Here is a 25,650-nt window from a genome sequence, read left to right as displayed (position 1 = left end):
TTCAAGAACCTGGGAATTCATCCGCCGAAGGGAGTGCTGCACGCTTTCAGCTGGTACCTGTGTGGCGCAAACAAAGTCGACCTTCCTGAAGCTGGCCGGCCCGCAGCTGGTGCAGATGTTCATCGGAGATAGTGCCAAGCTCGTCCGGGACGCTTTTGCACTAGCCAAAAAAAAAGTCGCCGGCGATTACTTCCTGCACACGATTACGCTGTAGACGCATCTAACTGTTTTATATGCATGCATTATTTGACCACATTTGGTCACCTGGAGTTCAATGAGAGACGAACATTGAAGTTTCTTGGATTTTCTTTTTATTTGTGGTTTCAGCTGTATTTTTTTGTATTGTTAAATATGATGAAAAAAAAAACAATAATCATGGCGTACGGTTGTTATTTGCCGAATTTGTCATTTGTCTGACCATGTGCAGAAGCACCTTAAATATCCACATTATTGGCCTTCACCTTCGCTTGAACTCCATCCTCCGCTCCGTTCAAACATTTAGACTTGTAACCTTCGTAACCTCGTGGTCACTTCCAATCCACGGCAGCGACCGTGCCGTGACCTTCCGCTTTTCCCCACGCTTCTCCCCGTTATCCGCCGTCGAACTGTCCGACTCAAAACCCTCACCCCCTTCCCCATTCTTGCTGCCAATGCTGTACGAATCCGACGAATCCGTCACGTCCTCCAGCTTCACCGGCACGGCTGTCGGCGAAAATTCCGCCCGAAATTCAGTCAACTCTTCAACACCGCCCACACAATCCCCGGAAATCTTCGTCACGATGTCCCAGCTGTTGATCTCAACCCCTAAACAATCCGAACCGTTTGCACCTCATCCGCCACGCTCCCGCCGCCGCCCGGAAACAACTCGACCAACGACGCCCCGCCATCCGCCTTCGTCTTCCTTGTCCTCCAGCCCGTTCTCGACGTAACTGTTGCAGTGCAGGTCTCGCGTCCGGAAGGCGTGTTGCGCGTCGACGCGTTCGGCACAGCCGGCGTAAATCTGCACCGTCGAATCGACCTCCGGTGAAATCTGCGAAGGCGGAACGATTAGAAATGAAGCAAAATGTCGGAGGATTACTCACCCCAAGTCCGAGGCAGTCGATGGTCTTGTCAGCAATTTCTGGGTCGGAGCGCAGATCCGCACTGGGCTTCTTGCACAGATTGCTGGTGGATTGCGGGGAAGGCTGTTGCGAGGATCGGTTCCGCAAGTGAAAAAAAATACCTCATGCTCGAAAAATATTGGAGCGGTGACAGTTTGTAAACGAAGGAAACAAAAAAGTGACAGTTCTTAACTGTCATTATCCACACTGAACAAAATGTTGTGCCGAATATAGTGCGGGTGAATAATATTAACCTATATTTACGATATTTACGGTAGTAAATCCAATGCGCTACGGATCAACCTTGTGCCCAACCCCGTGACTAAAGTAGGGATTATTAAGCACACATCGGGCCGATGACCTCATTTAAAGTTGTACTTTTATCACATGAAACGTTTAACTTAACTACTGTGTAAACTGTGACTTTTACTACAGTAATTCTTATAACAAAAATTGAATTATTATTAAAAGAAATATTTTTGTTTTCACTGTGCCCAGTTTGCGCGCGTTATCAATCTCAATCACCCAAGATGGCGGCCTTTAGCATCCCCCTGGATCCAGCACCCAGATTAATACATCCAAAAAATTAAGATTGAATGAAATTTTACCCAAAATGGCAAAAAAAAATCTGGTGTGCAAAGCTGTCATTCCAAAGTAGCTCTGTGCCACTTATGCTGCGAAAGCTCGCCGCCCGACCCGTCAAATTTTTCAAAAGCTCCCTCTTTTAAGCCGCCCCAGAGCGCACTAGCGCTGTTCCCGCACACACACGCAACGCAATCCAGCCGCCCGTCGTCTTTCAGTTTCGTTTTCCATTCACGTCAAATCGCAGTCTCGTTCGCTCGTGCAGTGGTCCGTGCTTGTTCCGTTGAAAAGTGGTTTTTTCTCGCAGAAATCGCCCCCGGAAGTGTCCAAAGTGTGCCCGAGCGGTTCTACACGGATCGGAGCTAGCAGGTTCGGTGCGAAACCGTGCGGAAATTGGTGAAAATCGTGAAAGTTGATTGCACTTGAGCCTGTGAGAGCAGCTTCTCTGAGCTCAGCTCGCTAGAAAGTGAAAAGTTCGGCTCGCTCACTCTCTCGGGGTCGTAAGAGGTAAGCGCGGAAAAGAGAGAGGGAAACAGTGTCTGGGGCACGATCGACTGCGATGTGCGAGCGACGAGGTTTGGTTGGTTGATTTGCGTGCGTGAGTAAGGTTGTGTTAGTGCGTGTAGTGTGTCCGAGTGGCTGCGTGTGAGTGCGTGTGTGCTCGTGAAAAGTTGGTAGGCTTTTATCGTGCGTTTGTTTTTCTCTGCCATGAAGTGACGTTTCAAAATTCACTGCGGAAATTTCACATTACTTAATGCGTTTTTCATTTTTCTTTGCGATTCTCTTGAACAATATATCTGGAGCAACATTTGAAAGGGGCGGTACGACATTGCTCTTACGGCCTTTGATTACACGCGTTTAAATGGGACGAAAGGCCGTAAGAGCAATGTCGTACCGCCCCTTTCAAATGTTGCTCCAGATATGTAAGAAGACAATGATTCAATCCTCAAACGTCTACAGAACTATTCAACAAGTTTAACTAATTAGGATATGTAACTCCTTTCCACCCACAGCAAAATCCAAAATGTTTTACCCTCTAACACTCATTTTTTTTAATTTAAATTTTAAATTCGCCACAAATACATTTTCAACCAATTTTTGATCTTTAAAAAGCATTCGAAAGGGGAATTCTAAAAAATTAAAAAATGACTGTTAAGATGTTTGATCTGTTGTGCCTTTGCCAATGTTTCAAAAAATATATTATTTTTTTGGGGTCAACTCTGGCTGTGTTTTGCCTTCCTCACCTTACTGAGAAAAGGCTATAAAATCACTCGAAAATTAAACTTCTTAATGTGACGTCCTAGATCCACATTCAAGTATGCCTATCGACTCAAGATCAAATTCTGAGCAAATGTCTGTGTGTGTAGTGGAATGTTGATCAAAAAAATTGCACTGGGTTATCTCGGCACTGGCTCAACCGATTTTGTCTGTTTTGGTCTCATTCGATCCGTCTTGGAGTCCCATAAGTCGCTATTGAAAATTATAAAGTTTAGTTAAGTACTTCAAAAGTTATGCTTAAAAAACGACCATGTTATACATTTTTAGAAAGGTCTAGAATTCCGATTCTTGCGTTACGTAATAAAAGAACGCTCCCTAAGTGCCCTGAATTATGAAGATCTGACTACCTTATCTAATAGTATGAAAAATGAGTCAAATTGATAGAACACTGAAAGGTCCGCCCTTTAGTGTCTATTTTGGATAACATTAAGGTAGAGTAGTCATCAATGAGACACGGGGAACAATGATAAAATGACTCTCACAAGTCGTAGTTTCAACCAATCAGGCTCATATTTGGGGGAAAGGTGTGTCTACTGGATACACGTCTGTCATATTAGTGGCTTTGGTTATGGACGCTCCTTTAAAAAGTTATTCACAAATGTTTGATTCTGGGGAGTAAAAGTAAATTATGAACAAAAAATACTTTTTCGCTCGTAGGCTGCCATTTACACCAAAACTATTATTTCTTCAAATTTCTTTGGACGTTCCATAGGGATTGAGTTGGGCTACAATGTCCTTTCATTAGATTTGGCCAAAATTTTGAATATACCCAGAATCCAGAGCTGTCTCATTGTTCCCCACTCATTTCAGCCCATGGGTAACAATGAGACACATTTATTTTTCTTCGATAAACTTTTCAAAATCGATGGAAATCTTTCAAAACATGAATTAAAAGTGATTTTTGGCATATTTATAGTGTTTAAACTTCATTTAACCAAAAATACGAAGTTATTTGGTATTAATTTATGGATTTTGCAAAACTTAAATACTTTTAGTGTAACTTTTGTTAATAAAAGTTTCATGTTGACAAAATTGCCCTGAAATATTCAAGGCAAGTCACCTGCAATGGAACAATACAAAAACATGATGTTTTACTAGAAAAATGTTGATTTTCGTAGAGTGTCTCATTGTTCCCCAGCTGTCTCATTGTTCCTGCCAAGTGCGTCTACAATGAGACAGTTGAATAACTCTGGCTGTAGAAGTCAGATCGATCTCATATTTTGGTCAATATTAGATCACATTAAAAGAAAGAAAATGCAACAAAAAGCGCATTAAAACACGCTGATAAAAAATTAGAAAAATCGTTGAAAGTTGAAAACCAAAAGTGTCTCATTGATGACTACCCTACCCTACTCTTTAAATGTGAGGAAGGCAACCAACCACCGGAAAAATAAAAATCTCCGAAAAAATAATTGGGCTTTAGAGGGTTAAAGAGGTAATTTTTAGCAATTTTGTCCAATGACACATAATTGGTTGTTTTTGTCTCGTTACATTTTTTTTGTATTTTATTTCTGTTTATCTTGTTTTTCACATTTTCTGTAATAGTTTAGTTGCATTCCATCGTATCGTAATTTCTTTTGCTCATAAAATTGCAGCTGGAGCTATTCTCTGTTTTGAATGTCTAGGATTGTTTAATATCTAGAGTTTTTTTTTTTAAAAAAGGTCCTATAAACTATTGTCTTTCATATGTTTATAGGACCAATAAAAAAAACTCTACATATAAACCTTGAGATAAAATTTTCAGAATAGCTATAGTTTTTTAAGAACTGTAAATTTCATTGAATAAAATCAAATTAAGTTAATTCATTCTATTTTATTTTATAAAATTTCCCGGGAAGTATTTTTTACGGGAATTCACGTGACACTCTGGACGGGAGATTTTAGATGAAAAAAAAAGCATCAAAAACTTGTTGTAGAATAAAAATAAATGGGTCACGGGTCCCCCACAGACCGTTATTATGAAAAAAAAAAATTCCACCCAAACCAATGATTGGACATGGTTCCTTTCGAATACGGTCAGTTTAAGTGTTTCGAGTAGAAATTAAGGAGAAACCACATGTAAAATGCGTAGGAAAAGATCAAAGTTTCAATGTTTTAAATCGAAAACATTACTGGTCATGGTTTTAAATTGTACTAACATGTAGCAGAATGATATAAAAACGATATACGGCACTGACTTAGCCGGATTAAGCCTAAGTCAAGTGACTTAAGCACATTATTTACAAGTTTATACCTTAATATTAAAAAAAAAAACTCCTACATCAGGGAATGTTAAGTCATGGAAACCCAGATTGCACAAAAATAACTTAAAGTGGGGTGACTTTGAGCCAAAGGGGTGACATTGTACCAACGAACGCATAAAGATTGCTTTGATAGGCTTGAAAGTTATGTTAATTTTTTTATTTGTAGACGGATTAATTTGGTCTAATTATGTTCCCACAAAACAATTTAATGATATTGCTACGCAAATCTGCTTATTCTGTTTAAATAAAGCCTGTTGATTCTAAATTAAAGTAATTAAAATAAATTTAAAATCTCCTGGAATTTTATGACGTGGCAAGTTTGTGACATTGCAATTAGAATAAAATTGTTCTTTTTGTTTCAAACCATTTACAAACTTCAATCTTACGAATGAAATCCATAGAGTACTTAAGATATCATTTCATATTTCATATTTTTGTTGTCCTGTGCTGTTGATTATAATTATCAAAAGTTTAATGACATAACTTCCCACAGGATTAATATTTCAAATCAACCAATTATTTTCCAATATTGCAGTTATCGTCATAAAATATTGCATTTTAGAATTGATTAAAGTAATGTTGATACAATCATTGTTTGAATTCAAAAAAGCATATTATTGATCATCAAGAACGTGCACTAATAATGTATTCATCAAAATAAAACCTACTTCTGCCCAATGTGAAAACACAATAAATCTTTTAACAAGCTTGGCATATCGTATGAAAACCTGAAAATAGTACAGTTAAATATCAAATCAAATCAAATTGTTCGCTCTACGACATAACCAGCCCAACTGGGGTAAGAGGCAACCACGTTTACCACTCCACCACCGAACCCGGTATAGTCAAATATGTACAGGCGATGTAAGTTTTCAATGTGACTTGTGTCCTAAAACTCTTGTCGGGGTCAAACGGTAAGGTTTATGAAACTAAAGCTTTATCTATTTTTTAATTGTTCCTACTTATTGAACTTTTTTTATGGCAGAGGGCAACATAATCTAAGAACAATATTTGCAACGATTATACTTTACAATTCAAGCTTATCAAACTTGTTGTTTAGCTATCTAGCTATTTTAAAATCGTAAAATTTGGTACAATGTCACCCCTTGGCTCAAAGTCACCCCACTTTAAGTTATTTTTGTGCAATCTGGGTTTCCTTGACTTAACATTCCCTGATGTAGGAGTTTTTTTTAATATTAAGGTATAAACTTGTAAATAATGTGCTTAAGTCACTTGACTTAGGCTTAATCCGGCTAAGTCAGTGCCGTATATCGTTTTTATATCATTCTGCTACATGTTAGTACAATTTAAAACCATGACCAGTAATGTTTTCGATTTAAAACATTGAAACTTTGATCTTTTCCTACGCATTTTACATGTGGTTTCTCCTTAATTTCTACTCGAAACACTAAAACTGACCGTATTCGAAATTTCTGCCGGCAAATATTTTGAAACTCGGCCCAGAGGTGCAGAATGGTCCCAGGAACCATGTCCAATCATTGGTTTGGGTGGAAATTTTTTTTTCATAATAACGGTCTGTGGGGGACCCGTGGGGTAACTTTTTATTGGAGTGTAGCATTTTTTTCTGAGAAGTTCTAAGCAATAACAACAACTTCGACGAAGACACCATAAATCAATCCTCAAGATACAAATCCTACAGGTTTGAAAAATCATATTAATTTGCATTATCCTTCATTAACTTTTCTTCAGATCTTTCGATTATGTGTGTAGCTACAGTCCAGACTCGATTATCCGACCCCATTTTAGTCCAATTTGAATTTTTGATTGCCTGTTAAATTAATAAATGCTTTTTTTTCATTATTTCATCATCTCCATTTTTTCCCTCATCTTGGATTTACACATTCTAAATAACTTTAGAGTAGTTTAAGGGTCATACTAAAGCTCAACTATCAAAAATAATACAAAGAATTTTTTTTTCGTGATTCGATTATCCGAAGTTTTGATTATCCAAAGTGAAATTTTGACAAGGCCGGATGATCGAGTCTGAACTGTATTTAAAATTTTAACGTCTAAAATGAAGATTAAAAAAAAACAACATTGACCACACTATTTTCTTAGGGATGTAAACAAACTTGGGTTCCCTGAAGAAGTGTTCCCAGAAAAGTTTCTTTATTTAAACTTATTCTCTTCGATCACCTATCATTGAGAGTTTGTTGCTCGATTAAAGCTCCAAAATAACTGTAAGGCCATAAACTTACCAGCAACAGATCCGTCTACGACCAAAACAGCCAGCAGCGCGTGTAAGAGTGAGCCAGAGATAGTTTTTGTTAAGGAGGTATTAGACTTTGGCAACAAACAAACAAACTCGCACATTTTGACAGTTTGCCAGTTTGTCTGCGTTGTTTGTTCGCCAACATTTGTTTCAAGAAACGTCTGCTTGCATACATTTTGTCTTGTTTGCGAGTTTAAGTAAATCTTTCCGAGTTCCTGAGGGGAACACCCTTGAAGAGTATCGGGGCCGGCATTTACAAAGCGGATTCAGTGACAGTTTATTAATCAACTTAATGTTAACATGTTAAGGTTAATGTTAACATTCCATAGGTCGCCTCCCTAAGGTGTCGTGATAAGGTCCAGTTTGTGACGATACACTACCTTCCCTTTACTAAGCAATCGATTCCAGAAGGAAAAAGAAGGTCCGAGCCGGGATTTGAACCCCGATCTACCGCTTACGAGGCGGAAGCGTTTGTTTGCGAGTTTGCCGCATTGAAAACCTTTTGCTAATCGAACTACGGATAACTGAGATTAGTCGGTATTAGAAAAAAACATTCATTTTTTTTTAACTATCAAGACTTCTTGGAAACGGAAACATAATAAAATACAGTCCAGACTCGATTATCCAAAGTTTCGTTTATAGCGAAGATTTGTATGGCACTTCGGATAATCAAATCACGATCAAAAAACATTTTTCATTGTTTTTTTATTTTCTTACTTTTTACATCAAATTCGATTTCTGCGACCCCATTTTAGTCAAATTTAAATAGTTGATTGCCTATTAAAATTCAAAATGCATTTTTTCAATATTTCATCACCGCAATTTGTATTTTAAAAATCTGAATCACTTTAGAGTAGTTTAGGGGTTATACTTAAGGGGTTACATACATGTAGAAGATAAAAAAAATATTACAGAAAATTTAATTTATCCACAAAAAACATGATTTTCAATCACTCCTGAAAGTTTCATGATTATTTAGAAGTTTTCTGAAAAAATATTTTATTTGTCTCCTGATTTTTCGGGCCAATTTTGAAGGAGAGGGGGGGGGGGGGGGGAGACAAAAACTTAAAATAAAATTTGTATGTACCAGCCTAATCGAATCACCGAGCCACGTAGCCCAGTGTTAACGCTTCCGCCTCGTAAGCGGTAGATCGGGGTTCAAATCCCGGCTCGGACCAACACAACTGGTGATCTTTTCCCTTCTGGAATCGATTGCTTAGTAAAGGGAAGCTAGTGTATCGTCACAAACTGGACCTTATCACGACATCTTAGGGAGGCGACCTATGGAATGTTAACATTAACCTTAACATGTTAACATTAAGTTGAGATTGAAACTGCCACTGAATCCGCTTTGTAAATGCCGGCCCCGATACTCTTCAAGGGTGTTCCCCTCAGGAACTGGGAAAGATTTACTTATTTACTTACTTAATCGAATAACGAAAAAAAAAAAAATGTTGTTGTCTATGGATAGAAAGAGTCCCGGAAAATTGTAAATGTAATGTCAAAAGAAAAGTTGCCTTTCGGATTCTATTGACAAAATATAGCCAAAGTGTTCCAAACTGGTGAGTGTTTCGAATATGTGGGATAACTGTAATAGTCTTTTTGTATGGACAGCTGCCAAAATTGTACGGAGACTTTTTTCAACGAACGTTCCATTTGTGAAATTTTCCCCTTCATGTACCAACACTCATGTTCTTAATAAAGATAGAAAACTATCAAAAAGTTGGGAGTACCAATTCGATGCCAATATTCCAAAAAGCATCATGTACACATCATCCTTTCTGAGAAAACGCATTTGAATGTTGAGCATCCATTTTCAATTCCCATTTTAATATAAAAGCAAAATAAGATGTTCTAATGATAACAAACGATGAAAAACCTTGCTTTTATTGATACTTGATCATCCACATTCAATAAAACATTATTTCCGTAATTTTATTTGAGAAAAACAAACATAACTTCTTTTGAAATCACCAACGTCGATATCACCCTGCTGTTATTGAGGGGGACGCTTTGTTATGATTCGTTTTTCTTCGCCGAATGTACATGGCACTTTTTTCATGATGCTTTTTTTTCGCCACGAGGTTCATGTAGTCTTTTGTTTGACAGGTTGACAGGGCTATATAAACAGGGAAAATCATTATTAAACAGACTTTACTGAAGTCACTTTTGCTCATTTTTGGTGGAGAGGTAGCTTATTAGGAGTACTTTCAGAATATGCAATAACCCAGAAAGTGTCAAAATGTACATGATGCCTTTTGAAATGTTACCGTCGAATTATGCAAATTTCAACATTTTGATACCGAAAATTGACATCAAACCATTTGGATTGTGTTATTACCAGTATCAAATGGCTTATAGAGTGGACTCTCTCGTTGTCGAATATTGAAGAGACCTTCGTGAGCGGGAGGTATCAAATTATTAAACGAAAAATCAAAGCAATCTATTTGAAGGGACTGAAAAATGTATTGACAGCTGCAGATATTGAGAAGATCGACAGCCAGAGAGTTAACTGTAATTAGTTCTTCTGTTTCATTCACAACAATTTGCAAAATACCATTTCAATTGTAAACATTAGTTAAAAATTGTTTAAATCATTGGTTAAAGGAATATATAAAATAAAGTATTGATACTCAGAGGATTTCATCTGTTCCATGTCGTGAATCGCACAAAATTTAAAAAAAAATACATGTTCAATTAACACTATCACTCCAACAAAATCCTCAAAACCTTTACGAGTTTCCCAACCAACTGAAACAAACTCAAATTACCTAAACGGACAGAAAGAGTACCAGAAACATTCACTTATTGCCTGTAGTCCCAAAATTGCCGTCTGTCCGCCACGCCACCCGTTCCGATCCAGCATATGGTTTCGGTACGTGTTTTCTGGATGGCGGTGGCGTTTTTGCTCTCCCTCGCTATCTCTCTCTTCTCTCGTTCGGAAACACTTTTCAGCAACATCATCATCACCGTCCGTCTCTACATCTCGATTTTTGTTTTTGTTGTTGTTTTCCTTTCCAGCCCAAGCAAAGCAGCTGAGGCCTCGCTCGCTCCACAGCAACAGCAGCAGCAGCTGAAAGTCGGACCCGGTTCGGAAAGAAAGCACACGGCGAACCTCTGAAGCAGGAGAAAGAAGCAGACAAGACACGACACGACACACGAAGAGCAGCAGCAAGAAATTTCACTTTCTATTTTTTAACTTTTATTTTTTATGACACACTTGCGTGAACTATTTGTGCTTCGTGGTCGGCCACGCGACGCTGGTCACGGCGGCGGCTTGGAAAGGTGGTGAGATCGACGCGGAGGTCGCGTAGCAGGTTCCCGGAGATTCGTGTGGACGGAGCGGGTGAAGATCTGGAGTTCCGGAAGTGTAAAAGTGAAAGGTGAACCGAGTGCTGTGGAAAATAAAAAGTGAAAACTGCAAAATCTCTCGTGTGGAATTTGAGAGGTTCGTGATCGTGTGGGAGGAAGTCGAATCCGGGGGAAGTGACGAGTCTGTAGAACGGGTCAGAACATCAACCCGCTGCGCTGCACAGCTACGTGAAGAACTTTGCTGACAGCGAGCTGCAACAACAAAAACAGCACGAAGAGAGGAACAAAAACGTCTAAGATGTTGAACCGTCATCGTGGTGGTGCTGCGATCAGAAGAAACCTGTTTTAAGGGTCGTCCCCCGAAGTGTGTGTGTGTACGGCTCAGTTTTTGCTGCTTCCAAAAGTTTGGGAGATCCACCTTGAAGAGGAAACGGTGATGTCGCAGTACTGACAAATTGTTGCGCAAATTAGTCATTGGCACGGCGTTGACGACAGGGGCGAAACAGTGCCCGGGGAAAGTTGTGGTGTGTGTGAAAAGATCGCGAAAATCGGAAGTGTAGCGAGCAGTACCAGCCGGGCCGACCTCCAGATGTCTACAGCGGAAGAGAATACGGCCAAGTCGGCGGCGACGGGGCCGCCCCAGAAGCAGGATCCGGACGAGAAACGGGTCGGATGTGCGCACTACAAGCGGCGGGCCAAGTTTGTGGTAAGTTTTGGGAGGGGGTGAAGAACTCGATCGACTACGTTATGGTGGCATTCAGTTTACCGGGATGAGTAGCTACATGTCGGTTGATGAAAAGGCTCAACTAATGCTCTACAGATGCAATAGGAAGTTGTACACTTTTAAGGTTTCCCAATAGTGAACAAAATGCTGCTGGATTTCCTTATTTTTAGTAAAATGCAAATATTTTTGATCAGGTAGCCTTAACGAATTTTACCACATTTGTTATTGATAATAATATAAAGTTGGGGTTAAATCCTTCGTCATTTGAAGTGATGGAAAAGTATAATTTGTATCAGACTTAAAATATGCTAATAATAGGTTATATCAGTCCCAGGAACATATTAGATTGTGATCGATAAATTTTCACGTGGCCTTAAACGTGGTTTCCGATTACTCATTAACTCAAAAGTGATTTAAATGTATGGGAATTTTATACGAGCAGTAGAGAGCGAAAAACGCTTGGATTTTTCGGCCTAGCCACCTTTTATTGTGGATTTCCTTGATTTAATAACTAGATTTTCCTCGATCGAGTCTTGTTGTGGCCTAGTGGTAACGATTTCGCCTCGTAAGCGGTAAATCGGGAGTTCAACAACTCGACGTCGTCGTGCTATCTTGTCGCACCCGCCATTTTGACGTTCCGAGAAAAACGCGTTTTAATGTTTGACCTTGAATATACAAAAACGAGAGCACGCAATGTAAACAATAACAAACACGTTTTGTTTAGCTGACCATTCTGTGCATTGTCCCAAAGTTTGGTTGAAGTTGGTTGCTGGAGTCCCGAGTTATAATTACAAATGTTTACGGTAGTCTAGCATGTACGTGCGACAAACGCATCCTGACTTTTCTGGCCTGAAATCCCTTTGGCCTTTTGTCGCACTTACATCAATTTTCATGGAGTGACAAGATAGCACGACAAGATTGAAACTACTTTCATATGTAAAGTGACAAAAATGCACGGAGTTTTTTCGGTTTTTGTTGAATATCTCAGGATTGAAATCGAATTTTGGGGATCTGTGAAGGTCAAAAGGTGAGGCATTGTGAGCTGCACAAAATAGCGTTCTTAACTCAATTTGGCCCAAAATGCACGTACGACAAGTTAGCACGATGGCGACGAACTGATGATCTTAAAAACATTTAGGGATTTTTAACGTCTGCTGCGGGATTCGACCAGCGACCCTTAGATTGTTAGTCTAGCAATCTTAGAGCTGGTACTTTAAACAAAGGGAATCTCGAAAATTAGTAGAACGAAAGCAAAAAAAAAACATTTCTGAAAAATCTGAAATCCGGATTCTGAAAACTACTAAAATATCTGGAATAACAATTGAAAAGGGCGGTACGACATTGCTCGTACGGTCTTTCGTCCCATTTAAACGCGTGTAATGAAAGGTCGGAAGAGCAATGTCGTACCGCCCCTGTCAAATGTTGCTCCTGATATTCGCATTCGACTGGATTACGTCATGTGTAAAGATTGTCCATTCCAGGATTCTTAGAATTTTTTTTAAAAGGAATTAAAACCAATTCTTCCAGAACAGGACAGGCAGCACCATGAAAGCCATCCATTGGACGGCCGCTCCCATCTCCACCATTCACCGGGAAGAAATAAGGATGTGGAGCACGGGAAGTGTTGAAAAAGGTAGCAAAACCACAGGCGCTTTTTCCCAACCCAATTTAAACAACTGGGCTGCGTAACGTGTCGCGTGAAGTTGTTAGTTGTGTAGGGTAAAGGTCTGGGAGTCGCCCTAAGAAAGCGATACAAACAGTGGCATAAATCAGGTTAACGGATAAACTATTATTCTCAAGGCAAGCAATCTGATACTGCTGTTTAGACAATTCCCGTTTAGCGATTCCATAAACTACTAAAATATCACTTAGGTGTCCATAACTTCTTCATGTAAGTTAGGCTCATTGGAAAGGTCTTCCAAATACCTTTCTAAAAATATAACAAGGCAGGTTTTCTTTAAAAAAAAACACCTTTGCTACCTCCAGAAGTTACATCCACGAGCCGTGGAAGATGAGTGGGTGCTATCATGCTGATCAATACCAGCAACGGCTACGATCAGAGGTAGAGTCACTGGGAAGTGGATGGGAATGTTAGTCCGATACTTGAGTGGTAGATCTATCACCACCTCTTTCTAGAGGCCGCCCAATCGACTGCATCTCCGACAAAGTGTCACGTGGGTTTTGAGGGGGTTAGTAGATGGGTATGAGGTCAGGATTCGCGAGTGGAAGTGATTTGATCATTATGGTGACTCGAGAGGGCCTCGTGGCGCGGTGGTTAGCGGCTTCGGCTGCCGATCCCTAAGTTGCTTTGGGGCGCTGGTTCGATTACCGCCTTATCCTCCTCGCCTTCTATCGGATGGGGAAGTAAAACGTTGGTCCATTTGCGTAAAAGAGGTTTAGAAATGAGCAGAAACTTGCAACAGAGACCACAAAGACCCGGGGAACGTTAAAGTGAATTGCTTTGCTTTTTCCATACGAAACAAATATTCCCTTTTGAAATTGTCCGTATACAGCAGGCCTGCCCAACCTTTTCGGCTCAATTTTCACATTTTTGATTGTCAAAATTACAATTGTTTATTTTTTCATGGTTTCTTTGATAGAATCGGTTCTCAGATGACCAGTGAACATAACTTTTCCAAAAGTTTGAAAAAATATTTATACAAGTCATTTTTACCTACATTTTACGTCAAAAATCAATCCGGCCCGCGGGCCGGACCAATTTTTCACTAAAAACTTACATAAAAACAACCTGAAAACATATTTTTTCAAACTTTTGTCAAAGTAATGTTCACTAGTCATCTGAGAACTGAGTCCATCAAAGAAACCATGAAAAAAAAAACATTTGTAATTTTGACGATCAAAAATGTGAAAATTGAGCCGAAAAGGTTGGGCAGGCCTGGTATACAGTATGGCCCATAAAAAATGCGACATTTGCATTTTTTTCACAGAAAAGTGGTCGTATTCTGTTCAAAGACACATCAGGGTATCTGTTAGTATCAATTACCATCATAAGAAGCATTATTTTTTTTCCTTAGAACATTGAAGGCTTCAAAAAATCTCAAAAATTGATGCATTTTCAGAATCGGGATATTTTTGAAATGTTCACTTTTTTATTATAAATGGTTATAGAATGCGTAAAATTCAGTGGAACTAATTGTTACAGCTCTCAAAAACAGTAACCTTGAAGGCTGTTTACTTTTCAGTGCATAAGAAATCATAATAGGCTCTCTAGACCAACCAACATGAAAAAAGTATTTTTTTTTCTTTAATAGGAAAATCATAAATATCAATGTGCTGTAACTTTTTTAATGTTATGGGAATGGTTTTAAAGACATTGATGGTTTGTTTTGTACCTATTTAGCATGTACACATGCTACACACATCATAAATAGTAAAAATAGGTCCGATTTTCACCTAATAACAATGTCGCATTTTTTATGGGCCATACTGTAACGACGAGCCAGTCCAGTGATCATGAGAATGTTTTAAATCTTAGATAGTCTGCTCAGTTCGTGTTCAATCAATGTGCAATTTCATAAACCTTAAAAAAAATTCGTCGGCGTGCCTTCCGATCTCTGATAATGTGGGGAGGACCTAACAAATCAGTACGACTTGCTTGTCTCAGAAAATTCGGCTCGCTCCTTTCAAAAACCCCTAAAATCACTACGAAACATGCAAATCAACCGCGTGACCCGTTGCTCGCAATCGACTGATAATGCCGGGAAAATAATGACTTATCACTCCACAAAAGGGACTTCGATTAAATCTGCAAAGTACCCGCGTGGTCACATTGCTCGCGATCAACTCTAATGACTCGAAAAAAAAAAAACGTCGCAAAACACGATTAATCTTGCAAGCAACCGCGTGGCTTCGCTGCTCGCAATCTACTGAAATTGACATGTTATTTGGTAACACAATAACTTCAATGGCGGCGTGTCTTTCGATCAACGACGATAAAGGAAGGCCTGATTTTATCACTGCTAACGAGAAAACAAAGGACGCAATAAGTTTTAATGAAACAACAATTAATTTTGTATTTCCATCGTGCACCTAATGTTGGCATATTAGCACTTTGGCAAACGATTACAGTGAGTGAGCAAGCAAGTTTCTATCGCAAAATTATTTGTTTAAATTGAAGGAGTTAGGACCGAGTCCTTAACATGCTGAACATGTCTAGAGTTTTCTTTTGAATAGGTCCTATAAACATATGAAAGACAATAGTATATAGCTCGGATTAGTTTTCAAAAAGCCGTAAGAGCCATTGGTAAACAAAGTCCTTTTTGCATCGGTATTCGACCTACTTACGAAAAACCAATATCAAAAATGTTTGAGATTGTTCATCTACACGTCCTTCAAGTGCCTCAAACTAAAAATAAATGAAATTTTGTTTCATTTTGGAGAAAAACGAAAATTAGTGACAGAGGTCACGGTGGCTCTTACGGCTTTTTGAAAACTCAACCGAGATAGGACTTTTTTTTTTAAATTACTTAATCCACCTATGTGGTTGATGCCTTCCTCACTTTTTACCAAAAATGGGTAATATGAGTGGTTTGGACACACATTTCAGCATTTTTTTAGATCCAGAAAAAAAGAACACAGATATAACTTATGTGGTAATAACTCAAGACAGGGTTGCCAGAACTTCAATGTTTTGGACTCTTTGGAAAGGCCTTTCAATTGCCTAACCAACGATGGGTCGGATGATGGATCCGGACATCGTTTACATACATTTAAGTGAGATCCGGCTTCAAAAAAGTACATACATATCACTTATGTGGTAATAACTCGAGACAGGGTTGCCAGATCTTCAATGTTTTGGACTCTTTGGAAAGGCCTTTCAATTGCCTAACCAACGATGGGTCGGATGATGGAACCGGACATAGTTTACATACATTTAAGTTAGATCCAGCTTCAAAAAGTACATAAATTTCACTGAAGTGGTCATAACTCGAGACAGGGTTGCCAGATCTTCAATGTTTTTGACTCATTGGAAAGTCCTTTCAATTATCTAACCAACGATGGGTCGGATGATGGATGCGGACATCGTTTACACACATTTAAGTGAAATCCGGCTTCAAAAAAGTACATAAATATCACTTATGTGATAATAACTCGAGACAGGGTTGCCAGATCTTCAATGTTATGGACTCTTTGGAAAGGCCTTTCAATTACCTAACCAACGATGGGTTGGATGATGGATCCGGACATCGTTTACATGCATATAATTGAGATCCGGATATTTGTGAAAACACATTTTTATACATAACTTTTGAACTACTTATCGAAACTTCAAACAATTCGATAGCGATGTATAAGACCCTAAACCAAGTCAAATGCAACTGGTTCGATCAAAATCGGTTCAGCCAGTGCTGAGAAAACTCAGTGAGAATTTTGGTCACATACATACATACACACACACATACACACACACACACACACACACCCGTGAACCGTGGGGACATGTGAGGGTCCCTGCGGAGCTTAGCTGCCAGCTACCGGGCGGGTTGCAGTAGGCGGATAGCTGTCGGCGATTGCATACATTCAATGCATCGCCCCCGGACCAGCAGCGGGAGGATGTCTAGGACGTGGCGGAATTGAACAAGGGCTCTGTTTAATTTCTTCGAAAAAAACCACATGGGTCCGTATACACCTCTGTCAAGCGATCGAACGCCGCTATAAGTGTTTTAGCCCAAAACCTCACCAAACCCCGAATCCAAGATGTGACGCGACCCGTGTCGAGGGATGCATGGCTGGGGGGGTTCAAAAAAATCCCAGTCGTTAACGGAGCCTGTGGGGCACAGGGGCGAACCCCACACGTAATTTGCCCTTACTGCGTCACGGCAGGGCACTGGCGCAGCGGACCGTATTTCCCTAGCGACTCGTGGGATTCAAAATGAAGACAAGTGAAACAAACCAACAAAAGGGTCCCGATGCGCCCCAAGCATCGGAAAACACGGAGGTAGAAGAGGACGCAAACGTCGAAATGGCAGGAGGCGAGTCAAACGGCGGCGACACAGCAGGCGGAGTGGCGAGCGCGTTCCGTGGAAGCGGGAAGGTGTTGAGATCCCCAGTGTTGAACCAGGCGGCTGCTTCGAGTCAGCAGATAGGAGTAATTGGAGAGGAGACTCCCAAGTCATCCTTGTTGAACTTCGCCGGCAGTACCCCTCAGGACGGAGTCCTGCTCGGAAGGAACGCGTTGCAGGAGGTCAGAAGGAGGGTTAACGAACTCTTTGATTTCATCAAGGACAAAAACAACGTCCACACCAGAATCAAGCAGATGGTGAATGGAGTCAAGGCAGCCATGAATGCCGCAGAGCGCGAAAACAGCTCGCTGGTGGTGACGCGGAATTCACTGAAGCTCAGAGCTGAAAGAGCCGAAGAAACGCTGAACGCAAAACTGGAGGAGGAAGCGCTACGGGAGAAAGAACCGAAAACGCCGCCCGGCCCAGGCTCTAAACGGGACAGGGAAACGCCTGGAGAGGAGGAGGACGCAAAGAAGCAGAAGCAGGGGAATGGAGACAGTCCGGACCCAGCGAAGGAGCCAGAACCAGACCCAGGGAAGGAGGAATGGGAGAAGGTCAAGAAAAAGAAGCGGAAGAAAAAAGGGAAGCAGAACGAGGACACCCAAAAACCCAAGTTTCGCAGGGAGCGTAACAAAGGCGAGGCTTTGGTGGTCGAGGTGAAGGAAGGTGTTTCGTACGCAGACCTCCTCCGGAAAGTACGAACCGATCCGGAACTCAAGGAGCTTGGCGAGAACGTGGTTAAAACCAGGCGCACACAGACCGGAGCGATGCTTTTTGAGCTGAAGAATGACCCCGCGGTCAAGAGCTCAGCTTTTAAGTCCCTCGTCGAGAAAGCCGTAGGCTACGAGTCGAAGGTAAGGGCGCTATCGCCGGAGACAACGATTGAGTGCAGGAACCTGGACGAGATCACGACGGAGGAAGAGCTAGAAGATGCGCTGATCGTTCTTCTGGATGACCGTACGACACCGATGGCAATCCGGTTGAGGAAAGCCTACGGCGGCACGCAAATTGCGTCGATCCGACTATCGACGCCTTCGGCGTTTAAGCTGCTGGAAGCCGGCAAGGTCAAAGTAGGGTGGTCGGTGTGCCCACTGAGGCCTGTTCCTCGAGTGACCCAGCAGATGACGAGGTGTTTCCGCTGCATGGGCTTCGGCCACCAGGCGAGAAATTGCGATGGTCCCGATCGAACCAACAGTTGCAGAAGGTGTGGTAGAGAAGGCCACATGGCAAGAGACTGCAAAAATAAGCCGAAGTGCGTGCTCTGTAAAGAAGGCGATGGCAATAGCCATGCGACGGGTTGCTTTAATTGCCCGGTGTACAAGAAGCTGGCCTCGGGCAAAAAGTAATGGAGGTGTCCCAGGTGAACCTCAATCACTGCGACACTGCACAGCAACTGCTGTGGCAGTCGACCGCGGAGACGGGGTGTGACGTGGCAATTATTGCAGAACCGTACCGAGTTCCACACGACAACGGAAACTGGGCCGCGGATACAGCAAGAATGGCGGCGATACACGTGATGGGGCGGTACCCCATACAGGAAGTGGTCTCGAGGGCGTTTGAAGGATTCGTGATCGCCAAAGTAAACGGAACCTTCTTCTGTAGCTGCTATGCTCCCCCAAGATGGACCTTGGAGCAGTTTCAGCAGATGCTGGATAGTCTGACCGATGAACTGATCGGACGAAGCCCGATCGTTATCGGAGGTGACTTCAACGCGTGGGCGGTCGAGTGGGGTAGCAGATGCACCAATGCTAGGGGGCATAGCCTAATGGAAGCTCTGGCAAAGCTAGACGTTAGGCTGGCGAATCGCGGAACCAGCAGTACCTTCCGCAAAGACGGTCGTGAGTCCATTATCGACGTTACGTTCTGTAGCCCGCGACTGGCGGCCGACATGAACTGGAGGGTGAGTGAGGACTATACCCATAGCGATCACCAAGCGATCCGGTACAGCATCGGGAGACGAGCCCCTGTACCAGATAGGAGCAGCCGGTCCTACGGAAGGAAATGGAAGCTGCAGTACTTCGACGAGGGTCTCTTCGTGGAAGCGCTCCATTGGTGTGATGGTCCCCAAGACTTGAGTGCCGACGTGCTAACAGCACAACTGGTGACAGCATGCGACACAACCATGCCGCGGAGACTGGAGCCAAGGAACTGTCGTCGTCCAGCTTACTGGTGGAATGAAGAACTCGGTACCCTTCGGGCAAGTTGCCTCAGCGCCAGAAGACGAGTCCAGAGAGCAAGATCCGAAGCAACTAGAGAGGAGCGCAGAGAGGAGTACCGGTCTGCAAAGGCCGCGCTCAAGAAAGCGATCAAATGCAGCAAGACAAACTGCTTCAAGGAGTTATGCCAAGACGCTGATGCAAACCCTTGGGGGAGCGCATATCGTGTCGCGATGGCGAAGATCAGAGGCCCATCGATGGTGGCTGAAACGTGTCCCGACAAGCTGAAGGTCATTGTGGAAGGGCTCTTCCCAAGACATGACCCAACGACATGGCCTCCTACACCGTACAACGACGAAGGGGGTAGCAACGCCGAAGGTCATCTGATCACCAACGAAGAACTTGTGGCAGTAGCGAAGAGATTGAAGGTGAAGAAAGCTCCCGGCCCGGATGGAATCCCGAATTTCGCCCTGAAATCGGCGGTTCAAGCATTCCCGGATAGGTTTCGAACAGTCCTGCAGAAATGCCTGGACGAAGGACACTTCCCCGACCCGTGGAAGGTTCAAAAGCTCGTGTTGCTGCCAAAGCCAGGCAAACCACCGGGGGACCCATCATCGTATAGGCCTATATGTTTGCTGGACACCCTCGGAAAGCTTCTGGAACGGATCATCCTTAACCGGCTGACCAAGTACACGGAGAGCGAGCATGGCTTAGCAGCGAGGCAGTTCGGCTTCCGTAAAGGGAGATCCACGGTGGACGCCATCCGGAAAGTGGTCGAGAAAGCCGACGAAGCGCGGAGGAAAAAACGCAGGGGGAACCGTTGCTGCGCAATAGTCACGATTGACGTCAAGAATGCGTTCAACAGTGCGAGCTGGGCGGCCATAGCAGCAGCGCTGCACAAAATGAAGGTGCCTGACTATTTGTGCATGATCTTGAAGAGCTACTTCGAGAACCGCGTGCTGGTCTACGACACTGCCGATGGACAAAAAACCGTTGTTGTTACCGCGGGAGTTCCGCAGGGATCCATTCTGGGTTCAGCACTGTGGAACGGAATGTATGACGGAGTGTTGACACTGGGACTACCCAACGGCGTAGAGATTGTTGGCTTTGCAGACGACATAGTGCTGACGGTAACCGGCGGAAATGTCGAGGAGGTCGAAGTGCTGGCTATGGAGGCAATCGCAATGATCGAGAACTGGATGCTCGAGGTGAAGCTGCGGATCGCTCACCACAAGACGGAGATGATACTGGTCAGTAACCACAAAAAGGTGCAGCAGGCCCAGATACACGTTGGAGAACACGTCGTGCACTCGAAGAGAGCGCTCAAGTACCTCGGGGTGATGGTGGATGACCGGCTGAACTTCAACAGCCACGTCGATTACGCCTGCGAGAAGGCGGCTAAGGCGATCATGGCACTGTCGAGGATGATGCCGAACAACGCTGGACCCAGGAGCAGTAGGCGCCGCCTCTTGGCAAGTGTCGCGACGTCCATACTTAGGTACGGCGGACCGGTATGGTGGACGGCGCTGGGGACGAAGCGAAATCGAGCGCTGCTCGACAGAACGCAGAGACTGATGGCCATGCGGGTTGCAAGCGCGTACAGGACCATTTCGTCGGAAGCAGTTGGTGTCATAGCCGGAATGATCCCCATCGGAATCACACTAGAAGAGGACACCGTGTGCTACACCCGAAGAGGCACGAGAGGTATCCGGGAAGCCGCGAGAGCCGAATCGCTGACAAGGTGGCAACGCGAGTGGGACACTACGGAGAAAGGCAGATGGACGCATCGGCTGATCCCGTCTGTATCCGCGTGGGTGAGCAGAAGGCATGGAGAGGTCACCTTCCACCTCACACAGTTCCTGTCGGGCCATGGCTGCTTCAGGAAGTACCTGCACAGGTTCGGACATGCAGAGTCCCCTCTCTGTCCGGACTGCGTCGATTGCGAGGAAACACCGGAGCACGTGGTGTTCGGCTGCCCTCGCTTCGAGGCAGCGCGAAGCGAAATGCTGGCCATTATCGGAGCAGACTCCAGCCCGGATAATGTGGTGCGAAGAATGTGCAGCGACATCGCCAAGTGGAATGCGGTCGTCGGAGCGGTGACGCAGATCACTTCGGCTCTCCAGCGGAAATGGAGAGACGATCAGAGGAGGAACGACTAGGAGCCTAGTCGAAAAACCACGAGTGTGGCTGTGAAGGAGAGCACGTTATGATGGTCGGCTCTACCAAATCGGTACACGTCTCGATGGTCACAGGAGTCGAGAACCCACGAGTGTGGCTGTGAAGGAGAGCACGTTATGACGGTCGGCTCTACCAAATCGGTACACGTCTCGATGGTCCAAGGAGAGGGCTGCATATGACTAGCCGATCAAAAGCAACGCGATTCTTGGGCGCGGTTAAACCCTCGCATGGACTCATATGTATGTGGAACAGGAAATGGTTCTAGTACCCGGCATGGATCCTGTAAGTAGACTAGTGCAGAAAATGCAACGCCTCCCCCCGAAGTTATACCGAAAGGTGGTCCCGGGGGGAAAAGGGCACGGCGTTCAAGGACTGGTTTAGTGGGTCGGGAAAACTCTTTTTGTTTTCCCAACCCCACACTACCTGAGAAATGAATTCTCAGGTGTCTGATAGCAGATTCCGACATTGTAAAAAAAGAAAAAAAAAAAAAAAAAAAAAAAAAAAAAAAAAAAAAAAAAAAAAAAAAAAACACACACACACACACACACACACATACACACACACATACACACACACACATACACACACATACACACACACATATACACACACACAGACATTTGTTCAGTTTTCGATTCTGAGTCGATATGTATACATGAAGGTGGGTCTAGGAGCTTTTAATCAAAAGTTCATTTTCAGAGCAGGATTATAGCCTTACCTCAGTGAGGAAGGCAAAAAAAACTCTGGATATGAGAATTTCCAGTATTTATTTTAAAAATTGGTTGTGCATTAAAGGGGCTATTTTTATAAAAGTAATCAAAAATCAAGAAAAATATGTTGGAGACGTCCCTTGAGTTATTTCCCATCACTGTTGCGCGTTTCTGGAATGGCTTGTTTACTGTAGTCTTAAAACACACCAATGCGGTTCCATAAACACTCAAAAAGTAGAATTTTTTTTTAAGTTTATTGGAATTTTTCAACAAACTCTGTATATATACTATGTTCAGATATAGGCCTATCGAAATACCTTCGTTACGAGTTCAGGCTACCCTAGCTGAATGTAAGGTTCCTTAAATGATAGTTATTATTTATATACTTTTCGCGGCTGGACCTTAACTCTGCAAATACCGCGTGAAAATCTAGCTAAGTTACTTAAATTCAAATGAATATAATTCCTGGATCTTCTTTATAACCCATTTTTGGCTAGGAGTTAAGAAGGCATCAACCTTACTAGATAGGAAAACCAGCAATCTTAGTACAACAGAGCACAGAGGCATTATGTTGACTAAGTTGGATTTATGAGCAGAACTTACTTTATGATGAATCATAAACATTAAAAACATCTATTTTGGAGCTTTTTGTTCTAGAGTGGAAGAACTCAGTTTTTCAAGAACCAATAAATCAATGCTAGATGTTAAACGTTTTTATAAAAATAACTTTCAGAACAGCCTTATTTTACATCGTTAGTTAAATATGAAGGCTTTTCCGATTAATGAACTTTGAAGATCTGGCAACTCTGTAATCTGTTCTATGTTAAATTATGGAATATAAGGTATGCAAACCCTATCACTTATTTTTTATTATGCAAACATCTACTTTCTGCCATAATGTTTGTTTTCTTGATGCTGGTACCGTTAGTTAAAACAACCTGTTTGTTTTAATTTTTTTTCGGGTACATAGTCACACGTGTCCGGCCACTTGTCCAAACAAACTGTGCCCACAAGCAATAACACTGCCTCCTTTCCTCCTCCTTTCAGACACCTTGCTGTAACAAGTTCTACATGTGCCGGTACTGCCACGACGAGAACGAAACGCACTTCTTCAACCGGAAGACCGTCACGGAGTTGATCTGCACCGAGTGCAACACCCGGCAGCGCGTCCAAGCGGAGTGCGAAAAGTGCGGCGTCCGGTTCGGCAAGTACACCTGTCTGGTGTGCAACCTGTTTGACGACGAGGACCGCTCGCAGTACCACTGTGATGGGTGCGGAATTTGCCGTGTCGGCGGCCGGACGCGTTTCTTCCACTGCGAGGTGTGCAACATGTGTCTGCCGATGCAGCTGAAATACGATGGCCATAGGGTGAGTCGTTGGGGGGGGGAGTCGGGATTAGATCAAGTTCTAAACTGCTGTGATATTTCGTTGCAGTGTGTCGAAAATGTGTCCCGATCAAACTGTCCCGTGTGCTTGGAAGACATTCACACCTCGCGCATTCCGTGTCACATTCCGGACTGTGGCCATCTGCTGCATCGAACGTGCTTCGAAGAGCTGGTAATAAGTTGTGTTTGTTGATGGAGGACGGGTATTAAGGTTCAATTTCGATCGGGTTTCGTTTTAGTTATCATCCGGTCACTACGCGTGTCCAACGTGTCAAACGAGTATGATGGACATGAACCAGCTCTGGGAATATCTCGACTCGGAGGTCGCTGCCACGCCAATGCCAAAGGAGTACGAAAACTACATCGTTGATATACTCTGTAAAGATTGTCACAAGGTAAGTTTAAATATTTATGCCAAGACCAAAACCATTAACACCAATGAGTATTGCTTTTTTTCCAGGAATCGACGGTTAAATTCCACGTGGTCGGTTTGAAATGCACCCACTGTGGCGCTTACAACACCTGCCGGACAAAGACTAAGAGTTTAGATCTTCCTACGAAAAGCACAATCGAAAGCGAAGGTAAATGGCCCAAAGAATTCTTCTTTATTTATCGTTGTAATTGTAACCATCCCCCTAACATTCCAGTGGCAGCACGGCAGGCGAACGGCGAGGGCACCAGTGCGGCGACGGCGGCCAGTTCATCGTCGTACTCCGCCACAACCACAACAACGACTTCTCCGGTGGCTGTCAACGGCGTTGCCAGCGCCACCCTCCCCTCTTCTCTGGTACTAACAACCCCCGAAGCAGTTAGTTTAACCAACGGTGACGCCGTGGCATCGACGTCCGCCGGCAGCGAGTCGGACACGTCCACGGCGACGGCGGCTTCCAGCTCGAGCAGTACTTCCAACGGCGCTAGCAGTTCCAGTTCCAGCGCCACCAGCACCTGTGATGAACGTTCGTCCCCGTACAGCGGCGCCAGCAGCAGCAACGGGAACCAGGAGGCTTAAAACGCATTCTCGACGAACCATCTCTCGTTACGCTACTCTCAAACACTCTCGCACTCCCATGAGCCTCCGAGGGTACCATACATTGTGTGTTCATTCCACTTCCAAGTGTTAGGTTGTTAGAATTGTATTGTAATTTGACCGCGCGCACGCCGCCCCGTTCTAGTTCTTCCCTCCCTCAACCCACTTTAGGTTTATTATTGTTTTCTGCTCTTCTAGACGACCCTAGCTAACTAATTGCAAAATTTACTGTAAGCTTTCGTCAAAATTATCGGTTTATTTCTAGGCGAACACTATATCTTTGATATCTAGCTTTATTTATTTTATAAAAAGTTGTTTACACCATTTATTATATATTTCGAACGAAATACAGCATTCGCAAAATTGAAACCAGGAGTTGAGTTTTACGGAAAATCAACAAAAAAAGAGTCCTCGTAGCTTTATGATTTCGACGAATTGAGCTGAAGTTGAGTCTGAAACTGTATCGAAGTGCACACTTGCAAGTGAGTGAGTTTTGCCTTGGAAAATGGTTTTTTTTTTCAGAAAAACATATTTTATTGTGTACTTTTTCTACGGCCAAAGAAATCAGTTTCCATCATTGGTTTGTCTATTCAAGGCTCCGTACAAAAACTCTTCAGAAAAAAAACTTAGTTTGGTCGAAAATAAGTGTTTTTGTGCCTTTTCAAATGTTGCGGTTGAGTTGATATTTTTTAAAAATAT

General features: G+C 42.9%; 1 protein-coding gene across 1 annotated transcript; it reads left to right on the top strand.

Annotated features, from left to right (window-relative positions):
- The first annotated feature begins 1,908 nt into the window (after window positions 1-1,908).
- LOC120418614 (RING finger and CHY zinc finger domain-containing protein 1) lies at window positions 1,909-25,323 on the top strand. Its single transcript, XM_039581059.2, has 7 exons — window positions 1,909-2,189; window positions 10,458-11,454; window positions 23,587-23,907; window positions 23,974-24,096; window positions 24,164-24,319; window positions 24,385-24,505; window positions 24,572-25,323. The coding sequence occupies exons 2-7, from the start codon at window positions 11,338-11,340 to the stop codon at window positions 24,931-24,933; spliced, it is 1,200 nt and encodes a 399-aa protein (XP_039436993.1). The 5' UTR covers window positions 1,909-2,189; window positions 10,458-11,337; the 3' UTR covers window positions 24,934-25,323.
- The last annotated feature ends 327 nt before the right edge of the window (window positions 25,324-25,650 follow it).

This window comes from Culex pipiens, chromosome 2, assembly GCF_016801865.2.
Source record: "Culex pipiens pallens isolate TS chromosome 2, TS_CPP_V2, whole genome shotgun sequence".
In the NCBI taxonomy this organism is placed as follows: Eukaryota; Metazoa; Arthropoda; class Insecta; order Diptera; family Culicidae; genus Culex; species Culex pipiens.
This window is presented reverse-complemented; position numbering and strand designations above follow the sequence as displayed.

What these genes read in the sequence shown, in the direction of transcription:
- LOC120418614 (XM_039581059.2), top strand. Translation starts at nt 11,338, where the DNA reads ATGTCTACAGCGGAAGAGAATACGGCCAAGTCGGCGGCGACGGGGCCG. An exon ending in GAACGTGCTTCGAAGAGCTG is followed by an intron (nt 24,097 to 24,163) that starts GTAATAAGTTGT and finishes GTTTCGTTTTAG; the next exon opens with TTATCATCCGGTCACTACGC. An exon ending in AAGCACAATCGAAAGCGAAG is followed by an intron (nt 24,506 to 24,571) that starts GTAAATGGCCCA and finishes CTAACATTCCAG; the next exon opens with TGGCAGCACGGCAGGCGAAC.